Source organism: Buteo buteo, chromosome 7 (genome assembly GCF_964188355.1).
Source record: "Buteo buteo chromosome 7, bButBut1.hap1.1, whole genome shotgun sequence".
In the NCBI taxonomy this organism is placed as follows: Eukaryota; Metazoa; Chordata; class Aves; order Accipitriformes; family Accipitridae; genus Buteo; species Buteo buteo.
Window position 1 is genome coordinate 45,441,441 of NC_134177.1, and position 14,882 is coordinate 45,456,322.

At 47.6% G+C, this 14,882-nt stretch overlaps 1 protein-coding gene across 1 annotated transcript in view; it reads left to right on the forward strand.

Moving 5' to 3' along the window:
* Positions 1-14,055, forward strand: part of AATF (apoptosis antagonizing transcription factor) — a 57,384-nt gene extending 43,329 nt beyond the window's left edge. The window contains exon 12 of the mRNA XM_075032989.1: positions 12,821-14,055. Coding sequence (XP_074889090.1) covers positions 12,821-12,884 — 64 coding nt within the window. The 3' untranslated portion in view covers positions 12,885-14,055. The remainder of the gene's footprint in view (positions 1-12,820) is intronic.
* The last annotated feature ends 827 nt before the right edge of the window (positions 14,056-14,882 follow it).

The following is a 14,882-nucleotide window of genomic DNA, read 5'->3' on the forward strand; positions in this document are numbered from 1 at the left end:
AGGCCTGTACGCATGAGAGGGAAGCAATAATGATAACAGCTCTCCTTTGTGACAGAAGAAGGTAATTTTATTGTTTGCAAGTCTGAATTACTAGACTGAAAATGCAAGTATACACTTCACAGTGATGTGATCATGCTCAGAGCCATTTTTTTTTTTCTGGTCAGGCACTTAGAAGGCACGACCCCCAAATAAATACACATCTGAACAACGGGGCGCTCTGTGTTGTAGTGTGAGAAATTTTAAAGTGTCAGTGAGCTGTATATAAAAAAGGATTGTAGAAACAGAGCTGGCAGAACATTCCCCTTAAGTTCTACCAGTGCCTACAGCGGCAGGTAGATACCTGGAAAATGCCAGTAAATAAATATGTATGTGCAGATATGGATGGGCAGAAGCCTGGGGGGATGGCATAGAGTCCGAGGGGTGTGTATGGTGGTGTAGTTCTGGTTCTTCCTTGGCTGTGCAAAGTCCTCGCTCCCCGTGATGAATGGCACAAGCTGTTTGTCACTGGGGCAAAAGCAGAGGGGAGTTGTCCGTGACTGTTGTCTTGCTTTGCTTGCTGTAAGTGCTTTTGAAGGCACAAGTTTGTGTATCACTGTAATACCTTGCTGTTTTCTGTACATTTAATTAGCTAATGCAGCCTAGGAATGCATTTGGGGCCTGATTCTCCTGTATGTTTAAGCCATTTTACAGTACTCTGGCTGTGCAGAGAGACCTTAAAATAGTGCAAGGCACTGCTAGCACTCACGTGAAGGTCCCGGTGTGGTGTTGTCATGGCTGTGGGATGCCCAGGACTTCTGGGAATCTGGCATGTCAGGTTTGTCACTTGCCGCTGCCACTGGCTGGGGAAACAAAGAGCCAATGCGTGTGAGGAGAAGTAGCCTGAGCGCTGCATAGAGAAGGGGACGAACAGTCACTCCACAATTGTTTTACAGCCTGAATTTGAGCAAAGCAACGTACAAGTATAATAACTGCCTTTGTCAACATCACTGCCACTTTCTTTCTTATTCTTGCTGCTGGTTGGAATAATAGCATTCGTGCAGGCAATTAATCTTCCAGTTGCCAGTTTTTCATGCACCCTACGCATGGGCATGGCTGTTTAACCTTGTGCTCACATATATTATGTTGTAATGTGTGGGACACTGGTGGCCTCGAGCCCTCCTCTGTTTTAACCCCTCTTTGGTAGTATTTTAAAACATACACTGGAAAGTGATTTTTATGGTTATCTTGGGGTATGTGTTTATAGACTTAAATACATTTATTGTACTCTTGGGCCAAGGCTTTTCTAATCGGTCCAAGGTCATTGCTATGTAAATGGGCCTGCCCTAAGACGAGGAACCTGAAGGCGAAAGCTTGAACGTGAGTGCGCTGTGATGGTTGTCCAGAGGAGAGGGTAGCTGTCTCGGGCAGGAATTACCCAGGATTAGAACAGGGTTGATCTCTCTCTGGTTGTGATTTCACCTGCGTTTGAGCGTGGCATCATGTGGGTGCCACTTCTTAGACCTCCCTTGAAATAAGCTTTTCCCATCTTCATGACCTAGGGTACTTTGCCGATCCCATTGCTCCAATATCCAGCATAGTGTAATCTTGAACTTAATCATCCGTCAGTACCACCATGTGCAACAGAGCTGGGAAGATGCCAGTCTTCTCTGGTTTACACTTTGAGAAATGAGGCACGGAGAAATGATAGCCCGTATCTCCAAAGGCATTTGGGTCCAGAAATCCATGAGTCAAGAGCCTCAGTGACTTGCCAAGGTGCCGCAGCAGGTCTGGGCTAGAGCTGTGATTGAACCCAGATCTTCTGCGCGGTCACCTTCAGCTGGCCTAGCTCTGAACAGCCTCCTGGTTTTAGGAGATCAGACATCTGCGCACTCGCAGAAAGCTCCTGTGCTAGGTAGATGTATTTCTTTATGGGCAAACTGAGGCTAGAGATTCCCACTGAAGGCCTGCAGGTCCATAGACAAGTGAGCGTATTTTCAGTACGTGCAGAGTTGCTGTATCTGCAGGAGTGGATCCTATAAACAGCCTAGTTGTGGCGAGGTCAGGTAAAGTCTGTGTACCTGGGAAGAGCTGTGTGTGGACTTCGGTTTTGTTATATCTCTCTGTCAGCTTTGATATATAGATCTTCAGGTCTCTGCACTGTATGCCTGTGTGTGGAACAGAAACTAGACACAGGCACTTTAAAAAAAGGTATAGTATCAAATTACTGCTAAGTTTGATGAACACGATTATTTCACCTCTGGAGGACAGTAACTTGCAGGAGACTGCAAGTTCTTTAAGGACACAGATGTTTGGTCCAAACACCTTTATCTCCCAAGACGACTCAGGTTATTCTGACAGGTGAAACAAGATTGTGCAAATATGCAACAGTGATCTAATCAGCTGGAACAACAGCAATATTTTAACTGGCGCTACCTTTTAACAGCATCATTAAGGGCTCTCATTACTCTTTTATTAGAGGCTCACTCTATTTCTTATCAGATTACAGAATGAACATAACTCATGGCACTGATTTGATCTCTTGTTAAAGAGGATTACAGCTTTGCATTAACTTGGATTGACACGGTTTATAATTTGCTGTTGATACACATGCTGGCGGTGTCACATGTTTGACCCCCTCCCCACAGCACCGCTGAAGAAAAGGACACCCATACATCATCATTAAAGATGGCACCCAGTGCAGAAATGGGAGGCAAAAGGAGGCTTTTCTGCGGTAAAGTCAGGCAGGACAAAAGAGACGTGTTCTCAAGTGGAAGCTGAAATTCAGAATGGGGATTTATAACTGGGTGAAGGTGGGGGAGACCATATCGGCTTTTAGGTGGGTTGTTTTTTACATCAGCAAATGGTTCTTCATTACAGAGGAGGACTTTGTATCCATTATGAGCCAGATTAGAGGGAAGAAGATGGCCATAACGGGACTGTGTCAAACCATGCAGTTCCACTGCAACGTGAGGCACAGAAGCCTTTCCAGGAGCTGGGGACATTTCCCCTGCGCTTCTCAGACCTCTCAACATTGTGATTGTCACCAGTTAGTGAACTGGTCCCTGCCTTCGGGCGGTACTGATCATACCCCACCAGCTGACGGTGTTAGTTTAGCCAAATAACCTGTTTGCCTGGGGTGGAAGTTCCTTTATTGTCACGTCCCTGGTCTGTAGGAACCCCGGGCAAAGCAGGGGTTCAAGCTAGGGCTGTGTGTCTGTGTTGGGGCTCCCTTCTTCCAGCTCCTGTGTACTGCCCATGCGTTGCAGGGCTCATCGTGGTGCATTTCCTCACGTGTATTTTTTTTTTAGCATATGGTCAAGTTCCAACACACTGTGCTTTACCATATATGCCTGTATATACATACATACCCGTATAGATCGTCTCCCCATGCCTGTGGTGGTATGTTTTGTGTTTGACTTTGAAAGCGCAGACTTGCAAGGCAGCAGAACTGGGCTCAGGGCAGGAGTCACTGCCTGAAATCCCACGGCCAAGTGCAAGAAATTAAGTCCGTGACTCCACAGTCCCGTTGGCCTCAGGTCATGCTTGGTAGAAGAGCATCCAGCCCACTCTTGTTCTTGCACAAGCAGACCAGTGCCTGCTGGGAATCTGAATTAAGACACAGATTATCCAGCTGCCAGTGAGGTTTGGATTAGAGCATTTCCCTTGGATTCAACCAGGATGTTGTGTATTTTCCCAATCAGCATTCTCACTCTTGGACTTAGTGTAGTTGCTTTGTCACAGTGTGTCTTCCTGCAAGCAGAGGGGGGTACGTAGTAGGAAATCCTGGTATTAAAAGATTAATTTACTTATATGACATAAGAGTTAAGTATTTAAAAAAAAAAAAAAAAGGTTGGTGAGATACCAGCCTTTAACTTTTAGCTCACTTTGTACTTTAGGTATTAAAACACCATGAGACTAGATTAATAGAGGAATTTGGGCTCTGTGATTGTCAATCCAGTACGTTCACCACGACAGAAGTCCCTGAAAGGAAGCAAAGCCCTTCTTTCTGGAACAACTGAACCAGCGGCTTCTGTGCTGCACGGCACAAACCTCAGGTGACCGTGTTTGTTGGTGTGAGAAAAATTATTCTAATTTTATAGAGACACAGCCTGGAAGAAAGGTCGTTCTACTTTGTATTAGCTTTGTTTTCGGAAACAAAGGGAGTAGCACTAACATGGAGGGCAATCTCTCAGAGTGTGCAGTGCTGTGACATTTTAGGGAAAACTGGTGTTTCTGGCATGAGTCTAGGAGTGGGAGGGCAAGCTGCCTACCTGGGCTTTCTGGCTTCTGAGAGAGCCGCCTGGTATGGCAGGGACCCTCTCCAGTCTCTTGGGGGAGATGTATGGACTCTCTTGGGGAGGTGATGTGCACCCTGCTGCACACCCTGAGCTGGCTCGCTCGGGAGCCTGGTGCTCAGGGAGGGGGAGATCTGACCTGTACTGGGAACCAAAAAAAACCCACGTGTTGTCCTGTGAAACTAAACTTGCTTGGCTTGATTGTTGGTCCCGAGGCACCGTGGCTTCGGTATCGTTCTGCCCTTTGTGTATCGGGTTTTTTGGTGGATTTTATCCCCTAACCTTTGACTTAGCCTTAAAAGTCAGCTCATGTAGATGCAGTTAAGTATCCCGTATCGCTTTTAACCATAACTGTTAAAAGGGCTGGTATTTGAGCAAGGAGGTTTTGTATGTTTGGAAGCTGGCAGTAGTGAAGTGGTGTACGTGACCCCGGTTAGTGCCAATGGGCTGAAATCATCGTGTCCCAACATTTGATGTTTGACATCCCTAGTAAGAAGACAGACGCCTCTGTTATGGAAATTTCCTTTTTAAAGGGAAAAAAAATAACCTGTTAAGAGCTGCAAGATGATTTGTCGTCCTTCCTTTGTGAGACAATTTGTCTTCTCCTGCATCAAATCTGTTATAAAACAGGCAAGCTGTGAAAGAGGGAAATCATCCTAGGAATATGGGATGTTAAGGTACACAAAGAATGGTCCCCTCCGTGCGCCTGTGTGCACGTCTGCACAGGGCACTTCACATGCAGCATTACGGTGGCTGCTCTGCTCAAATACCCATTTAAAAACAGAGACTGAGAAGGCAACATTTTGTGAATTTCATGGGGAAATTAAAGCTGCTGGAAAGCATGCCAGCAGAGCAAGCTGGAGGTTTCTGCATGTCCCTGTGTTTTGCTACTTCTCCAGCCACTTGTCCACATCTTTTATGCTTTGTGCTGTAAAAGCTCATATGAAAACGTGACTGCTATTGGGACCAAAATCAGGATGAGAGAGGTTGCATCTCTGCTCCCCTTAATGCTGTCCTGAGCACAAGGCAGGTCAATAGGCAGGTGGCTGTGTGCTGGTGTAAGGGGGAAATGTTCAGAATTGGTGAAAGAGATGGCAGATCTGAACCCCTGGTCTGGGTAAGTTTGGGGGACGGTACCTTGAGCAGCAGCCATTCCGTCTCTGCTGTCCTCCTGCTCCCCACCCCATCCCCAGATCCAGCCTCAAAATGTGCAGAGTCCCTTTGTTTAGGGCAAGAACCAGCTTTCTGAAATATTTATAAATCTTGTGCCTGGTCTCATGAGACAAACCAGAGGTCACATGTCACCTTTCATAATTTAAAGCCGTGGGGCTAAAAGCATTTGCACAGACTTGAAGGACCCAATCCTGACCTGCCTGAGCGAGAGGGAATTGCAGCAGACCTTTCTGAATCTCCTTCAAGCGCCAGGCCACGGTGATGAGAGCCGTCTGGCTGTGTAATTTATAGCTGGAGTTGCACGCTCCGGTTTTGGGCCATGGCGGGGAAGCGAGTGAGAGACTGCCATCTCGTGGGCCTGCCTTCCCGGCCAGCACCGCGCAGCACCGCACCGAACCACACCGCACAGCACCGAACTGAACCGCACCGAACCGAACCACACCGCACCGAACCAAACTGCACAGCACTGCACGCTGGACACCCAGCAGCGCTCTGCTCTGCGTTTCAGGCCCCTCGCTTTAAAAGACATGGGTATTTTAATTCTGCTTTGGCGATTGACGCGGCTTGTTTTGCTCCACGTCATCAACCGTAGCGCGGGTTTGTCGCTGCGGCAGTACTGGAGTGGGGAATGCAAGTTGGAAGGTGTGTGAATATAGAGCCAAATCCCACACCCCATGTGCTGATTTAGGGTAAGGCCTTTGACTAGAAATTGAGAAATAAAGGGCTTCGGCTTGTTTTATCTTCCTGGGTACCTGCTCTGCTTGCTGGGCACCTAGTAGTCTGAGTTTCACACCCCTCGACAAAAGATTTCTTAGGATACAGACAGAAAGTTTTCCAAGAAAATGATCTGCCATCTGTTCCACAGCCAGCTTCAGTTTTCATCAGGAGATGCGTGTTTTTCAGCCTCCCTTTCTTCATGGGTGTTCATGTTCTATCTTTTGCCGGTTTTTGTGAATTAAAAATTCATTGTTCCCAATGGAGGATGTCAGTAGGAATGGGGTAGCTATAGTTATTTCAGTAGTTATTTCAGTAGTGCTTGTGGCATAGTCTAAATTATCTTTTTTTTTTTTTTTTTTTTTTTTTGGCCTGGAAGAAGAGAAGAAGTAAAAGGTACATGGGAAAAGGTAGAGAAATTTGTTGGAGGGTATTTTTACTAAAACAGCACAGCAGTGACTCATGCAGTATTGCTATATTAATAACACTCTGACAAACCCCCACCAGAAACTCAAATTTCCCTCTTAATACTGCTCTTCTACTAGTTCAGAGAACTATATTTAAAAAAAGAAGTAACATGACTATAATTACACAAAATAGTGCAGGCTTAGCTGTTCCCCTCTCCCATGTGCAGGTATGTAGTTGTTTTCCCCTTTGTATATTTGGTGGAATAGTGCTACTGCAGATGGGCAAAGCAGATTTTTGGGGAACTGCTAACAGTTTTTATGATTTATATTTTGACAATTCATATATTTATCAAATAGCTATTGCTATTAATATTGACCCAGGGCACTCCTGCCCTCTGTCTGTGCATTTCCTTGCTCTCTGTTGCAAGGATTTTGGCTGTAGTAGCAATACCTGGGATTTGGAGGGTGGTGAAGTCCGCTGGTCAGTTAGCACCCAAAGCTCACTGTCCGAAGTAGCTGTTCTTTATATTTTAATTCTTTTTCAAAACACTGGCGTAGGGGTGAAATCGCCAGTTTGCATGGCGGGGAGGCGGTCAGCGTTTCTGCAGCGCCGTGGAGTGGGATCTGTACCCGGGGCTCGGGTTGAGCTGGGCCTTGGCACCTCTTCTGCGCGCAGCCAGCTCCTTTGTCTGCAGAGCTCACCGTCGCAGCGTCGTGACAGGGGCTCCCCGCAGCCGGGAGCGTTGCCGTGACCGTGCCAAGGGCTGCGCAGGCGTTAAGCCGTGAATGGGAAGACAGTCGAGCCGCTGGCTTGGGGGTTACGAGGGGAATGCCCTCCCCGGGGTCCGCAGCGTGGCGAGCAGCGCAGGGGCATCCCTTCCTTGCTCTTCCCACGAAACCAGCGGAGCCACAACCAAGTTGCAAATTGCAGCGAAAACAAGATTCTTCTAACGGCGCGGGGGCACGGGGAGCGGGATAAAACGCCTCCCTCGCGTACACTTTTTGTCTCAGACTGCCGGTGCATTGAAGGAGAGGGCTGTACAAACTTTCCAGGTGCCTGTGGAGCGGGCCCTGGAGCTGGGAAGGGGTGAGTGCCCGGGCACAGCGCTCCCGGTGCATCGAGCACCTGTGCCGTCCTCTGCCTTCGGAGTCAGCTTGGAAGAAATGCATAAATAATTAAGCCAAGGTACTTACACACACATGTTTTATGGCAAATGGCTGTGTGGTTCGTGATCATTTTTTCCAGAAACAGGTTTTATGATAATATAGTAAAAATATTAAATTAGAAAATGCCTCACTAAGGGTGATAAAACCTTACTACAGTGGAAATAGGTAATTATCCCCTCTACAGCCTAAATGACAGTTTAAAAGAAATAAAAATGTTAGTGCTCATTACTTGCTTTTGTAGGTTGCAATAAAGGGTAAGTTAAATTTTAATTCAAGGAAGACCCCTGTATCGACCTGCTTCTTCCACACTCTCTACCTGAGGTGTAAGTACTGTTAATTACTCGCATAGGTTATTCCTCAGCACATTGCTAAGACCAGTACCTCTTTGTGCTAAAGTCACCTTTCCTTCATCTGGAGGTAGCGGACTCGCAGTGGGGTGGGTTGTTTCAACTCAGTGGCTCAAGTCTGATGTTTAATATATGTGGGTGGAGGAGAGAAATTTTATATTTTTTAACCAAAATCCAAGTTCATTATGCGTAGCCTTAAGGGGGCTGAAAGTATTAAAATCCACACTTACCCTGGTGAATTGAAACAGAGACAAGGTTAAACCTGGAGGATTGATGAGTTTTACTCTCTGCATGGTTAAATCCTGCTGAGGGGAGATGCTGTAGAATAAAGGTAGCCTAGATGATGAGGAGAGGAAAAAATGAGGTTGGGTTACGATTGTTTTTTTTTTTGCAGGGTGAAGTATTTGTTCTGTTTCGGGGGTGGTGGGGTTACCCGATTTCCCTCCTTCTCCTGTCACTCTCTGCCAGGGTGTCTACCCGTGCTGCGTTATTATCCAAACAGCTCCACTTGAAGTTTTACTTCACCAGAGGTTGCCAGCATCGTGCCCGGCAGGATGAGGGCCATGGGGGTGCTGGGCTCGGCGCTGCAGGTCCTGCCTGCCTGCGGCTGCGGGTGCAACCCCTCTTTGCACCCACGAAAACCTGGGGTGCGAACGTTGGAGTCTGTCAGTGCTGGCAACAGTTCTCTGCTGGCAAAGACAAATTCTTGCTTGAAGTCTCCCTGGGCCCTGCTTGTTTGAAAAATGACTGTTTATTTAAAATCTGTAGGATTGGAGCAAATTCAGCATTGATCCCTGAACTCTTGTACCTATCAGAAGACTATCAAAAAACAAAAATGAAGACAAAAGCCTGTGGAGACTGGTTCTCCACCAGTGGGAAAGGCCAAGGCAGGCTGCAAAGAAACATTACTTTTGGCTTTTCCCAGTGAAAACACAGAAACTCTTGCTGTCTTTGGCTAGTTTCTGTGGGGTTCCCCAGAACGTGCACGTTGTATTTGAACTTCCCTACGTTACTGAGGACTGTAAAAAACATGAACGCATGTATAAGAGGAGAAGGGCATATGTAGAGAAACTGCAGGCGGGAGCCCCTCTGTGCGGCGGAGGTGACGTTTGGGAAGAAGTCCCCTTTGAATTTTGCATTTGGCAAGCAGCCAGCGGTTTTGGCAGGTTTGAAGGCCGTTACCTGTGAGTGGGGCTCGTGGACAAAATAAAAGCAGTTTCTGATGCTGGCTGGCACCAGGGTGTGGGCGAGGAGCAGGAGAGGACCTGCACGCAGTTTGCTGCCAGTGTGTGCAGTGCTCAGGCTGAACAGGGTCTGCCTGGGAATGGATTCGTGCCCCTGGCAGCACTTCCACAGGCTCCGAAACGGGATTTCTTCAGCCCAGCCTTTTGTGTTGCCGGAGCGACTCAGCGGCCAGAGGAGAGTGTGGGGTTTATAGCCAGGACAAAGAATATCCCCACACTGGGGAGCCATCCGCAGCGGGAGCGGTGGATCCTCGCAAGCAACGGCCTTGTCTGCAGAGCCACGAGATGGATGAGGACCGAGAGCTGAAACAGCGTGGAGGTCGGCTGTGCAAAATCTGTGGGAGAGCACACAGAGCGCTGCAATCGTGTGGAGACCGTGATCTTCCTTAGCAAAGCACAAAGGGATGGGAGCGAGTCCACGTGCGAGAGCGGGGTGTTACTTAATAGCTGAGAATCAAACTTGTCTGGGTTAGTGGCTGTGCTGCCTGTGCCCAGCACGTGCATTAAAACAAACAAAACTGCAGGAGTGGCACACACTAGAGGCTTCGAGCCCTGAGCCGAGGCAACAGCAGCATCCCTATGGTAGAAGGGAAAATGGAAACAATCCCGAGAAGAGGAGCCGCGAGACCCCGCTGGCTGCTGGGGGGGTTCTTCTTTGCAGAGATGCTTTCCTCTGGCACAGGAATGAACAGCCTGGAGTCTGCCGCTGTCAGCTTCCCGAGGCCTCGTGTGGCTCCCACTACGGCACCTTCCTTAGATTGTTTTCCTCAATGCAATTAAGTCACCCTTTTTAAAACGAGGCATATACCAGAGAGAGGGGAGAAAGAATGAAATCGGTGATGTTTCATTGAAAGCACCCAAGCCACTCGGCCTCCGCTGACAGGAGCAACCCACAAGTGTTTGTCAGCTTTGCCCACCTGAGTGTGAAATGATCTTCTATCAAAACACCGGTTTCAGCTTTTCCCCCTGTGCTCCCGACATGTGAACCCTGCTGCGGACAGGAACCGCCGCGCGCTGCCCAGGAATTTCATCGAGATTGCAGCACAAGTGGAAATGTTTGCTCAGTGTAATGACGGGGTCTGAGCCGAGCCGGCAAAGCGAGGCTGGAGGGCCGTGACTGTGGGAGGACTAAATAGCATCGCTCTGCATTTTCCTTCCGATCACTTGCCGGAGCCTTAAAGTCGCAATGTCCTTGTTGGCAGTAGTGCCGCTTGCCAGCTGATTTCTCAGTTGAAACAGCAAAAACGAGTTACGTTTATCATTTAACAGTCAAGAAAGATGGGAAATGTTGTAGGCTTGGGTGAGGCATTCCTCTCCCTCCTCCTTTTTTTTTCTTTCACATGTCAAAGTTTTCAGCTTTGTGGTGGGTTGACCCTGGTTGGATGCCAGGTGCCCACCAAAGCCGCTCTATCACTCCCCCTCCTCAGCTGGGGGGGAAGAAAATATAACAGAAGGCTCGTGGGTCAAGATAAGGACAGTTTAATACAGTGATAGCAAAGGTCGCGCGTGCGAAAGCAAAGAAAAAAAAACAGATGATGTTATTCTCTACTTCCCATCAGCAGGCGATGTCTAGCCACTTCTCGGGAAGCAGGGCTTCAGTACGCGTAGTGGTTGCTCCGGAAGACAAAATGCCCCCCCCTCTGTCTCCCTTTACTTAGCTTTTATATCTGAGCTGACGTCATATGGTATGGGATATCTGTTTGGTTAGTTTAGGTCAGCTGTCCTGATTGTGTCCCCTCCCAAGATCTTGCCCTGCCCCAGCCTGCCATTGAGGGGAGGGCAAAAATGTTGGGGAGACAGCCTTGATGCTGTGCCAGCACTGCTCAGCAGTAGCCAAAACACTGGTGTGCTATCAACACCTTTCTAGCTACTGATGCAGGGCACCGTGCTATGAGGGCTGCTGTGGGGAGTATTAACTCCATCTCAGCCAGACCCAATACAAGCTTTTTATGTATCAGTTCCGTTTTCTAGAAGTGTTTTGATTTTGCATTTATGTGAAACTTGCCAAAACCTGTGTGCACGCTCCTGATTTAACACAGATACTCCAGTTGTGGCTTCATAGTCCCGGCTGAGCTTTGTGCAGAAAACACGGCGCCAACCATTTTGTTAGGTAAGGAGACGCATCCCTCACCAAAGACTCATTTTCTGAGGATAGAGCTGCTGATTGGTTAATTAGCTTCTAAATGAAAATTAATTTAAAAGAGATGTGGCCCTGTGAATTAGAATGGTTTCTTGTCTCAGTGGTCCATGCACGTCCATCCATTCTCCTACTCTGCTGGAACGGGTACTTTGTTCCTTGTCTTTCTGGGATTAATGGCTGGCGGTTTTCTGCCATCACCATTCAAAACTTGGAAGTTCCTTCTTTCACAAGGCTGACAGGTAACTTTCTCCAGTGGAAGTGTCTGCAAGAAGCAGACAGTTTTCAAGCCAGTTGCCATCTTTTATTGATCTGTGAAGGAGCAAGGCATCAAAGCAGTCCCTGGCGAGAGTGGGCCCTGTTGTGGTCTTAATTGAGGAGGCAGCCAAAATCACAGTGTCATCTCTGTCAGGGCTGAATTTCATCCTTTGAAGCTGTGTTTTACTCATTCTTGAGCGGTGGAGAAGTCTCTTTTCTCTGCCTGTCCTGACAGTTTTCCTGGCCTGGCTTCTGCAGCAGCTGCTTTCCCAGGCGCTGGCCCTGACGAACCATCGAGACGCTGGCCCACAGCAATTGGCTCGTTCGGTTATTGCTCTAATAACCCTGGTCGTTGTTAGCATGCTGTGAAGGAAAAAATCCCGTCCTTCGTGTAACCAGCACTTCGCTCTGTGTGTGCTGCCCTCTTACAACAGGCTGTTGCTTTAGAAAGCATGTATGTATGTAGAAAATAAGGCTCTCCCGATGCTTTTTTCTTGATTTCCAGAAATGCATGATTTATAAAACTGCTCTCTCCTTTCCCCCATCTCTCTTTGCAGGTTACTTTGGTTCTAAAATTAAAGATCAATAACACTTTTTTTTTTTTAAGGGGCAACTTGCCTCTGTTATCAGAATTGCTGCATATGTGATATTAATTGGAATCTTGTTGCTGGGTCATTTTCATTGTTTGTCAAGTACCGTCAAGTCCAAGAAAATGTATGAAAACTAAATTATAGTCCCACGTAGACTGTCTGATTGAATCCTCCTTATGGCTCTGTGGTCTCGTACATCCTATTAAAATATTCAATCTTGTTTTCTTACTTGAAGAGCCTGTCTGTAAAGGGCAAACTTATAGAAAACATCATTCTCTAGAGATACGGTATCCAGCCACACTGAAATATTTACATACTTCTGTACTGCGTGTGATTGGTCTTATGCAAGTTCTCCCCTTTGCCTGTATTTATTAATAAAGATTGTTGAATGCATTTTTAATTATACAGGGCCTTTCATTATAAGGAGTGAATGGTTTTGCTGGCAGCCTCTTGCTTCCATTTTGACCTTGAAAAGTAACTTTTCCCCCCTTCCTTCCTCTTTTCACCAGGACGGAGCTTTATCGTTCGCTGTTTGGAAAACTAACAAGTCCTGAAGAACCGGTGCAGAATTAGCATCAGCCCTTTGCACCAGGATCGACTGTGCCAGATTGACCGTGCCGGCAGGCTCCGCACCGTGCACCCCCCGGCCTGGCCAGCACGTGGGGGTTCCGCTCCCGGTGCTCGTGTGGTCACTTACAGCTGCCCGGGAGCACCCAGAGCAAGGTCTCTCCAGCTGCTGGTTTGTTCCCAAAAACCTCACTGAAGGAACATCAAATACGGTTACTGCTAAACCACACAGGCTCAGAAAGAAGGGGGGGGGGTGAGGAGACATTTAGCCTGGCTGAACACCCTCCTCTCTAGCTTTAAAATGAACTCTGCTTCCTCCCAAAGACAATCCATTTTTAACAACTATTCTCTTTAAATTCCTGACCTTGATTTTGCAATATCTGCTCAGCACGGGCACAGTGTTCTGCCTGGGGGGGGAGGGACACGCGATTCAGACCAGCAGGGACCACCAGCCCCCCCCTGCAATCAGGTCACCCACGTCTGTATTAAATCCTTCGAGATTTTTATTTGGGGGACTGGGGGGGAGGGGGGAGTGTTTAAGCGTGCTGTTCTGGTCGTTGGCTGCGTATCTGGAATGTGTGACTTTTTATTTTTCACCGAGTCAAGAGGATTTAAATGTCATTTACATAATTAACATGGCCTTAAAACAGAGAAAAGGTGCTCTCCCTTGCAGACAGCCAGAGCTCCCAGTTCCCATTCCTGTTTCTGAATGAGCGCTCGCTGCACACGGGGACATTTGCTGACTGGTGATGAGCACAACACGGGGGGTACGTCTGAGGCTATTTCTGCAGTTAGAACATATTGGTGAATTTTTCAGTCCAGCATTGATCCTGTACGCTTAATTATTTCTGCTGATCATGACTCTGAGCCGTCCTGTCTTCACCATCACCATGACACGCTATTGAAGGATGCCAGCACGAATGTAAAACTGGCCAGAGGAGATGACTCACTTGAGGGGTTTTGTGGGGTTTTTATATCCAAAGGTCAGAAGCCAGAAATTAAATCCCAGTAAGGGGAATTTGTTAGCCTGCTGTGACCAATCTGAAATGGAGGTTATCTTGCGTAAATAATATGTGCATATATATGCATGTAAGATGGCCATTGCTTGTGACCACATGAACTGCACTGTCTTTGTTTTATGTTTTGTGCGCTCTAATTAAAATGCTTTGTAAACTGACTGGCGAAGTTTGATCAGTGCAGAAAAGGCACCAGCAGCCACGGCCTCTCTTGGCCCCACCAGCACAGTGTTATTTAACCGGCATCCTCGGCGTCACTTTGCCCAGAGCCGGAGCTGCGTGAGCAGCAGTGGAGCAAGCAGCGAACAGCCAAAATATGCCGGGATTTTTAAAGACAGAGAAGCAGGAGCACTGCGGGACTGGGGCTGGAAACTTCTTGTGCAGCTGGAGTCGTGACATGGGAAGTTTCTGCAGGGACCTTGTGTCTCTGAGCATCCATACGGTGCCGTGGGCCCGTCACTGCTGAGCTACAGGCACAGGGCGGCTGCTACAGCCACTCGGCAGCGACCGGGTGGTGGGTGTTGTGCTGATGAGACCCAGCACACATCACAAAAATGCAAAGGCTTGCAATAGTATTCACATTTTTTGTTCACTGACTGAAAAGCCCCATTTCCAAACTTCATAGTAAGACAAGGGCTTTTTTGGGGGTTTTTTCCCTGTATAAGTTAGAGCTTACCAGGTTTCCAGTGGGCAACTAAATTTTACTTTTTAAATTATTTTTTCTTATTAAGCTTAAATAGAAATATATTCAGTTTTTAAGTATGTAACAGATCTGTATGGAGGGAGGGAAGCCCACTCCATGACCCATGCTTCCCCAGCAGACGAGGCCCAGTGTGCAGGAGCAGCTGATCCCATCTTGTGTCTCCTCGCAGCGATTACCCCTTTCCCTCTGCTCCTGCAGTGCTGCTCCCCAGTCCCGCCTCTGCTTGAAAGGGGATGTATTGCAACACATTTTTAACCTTTTTTCCCTTAGAAGACTTTCTCTGTA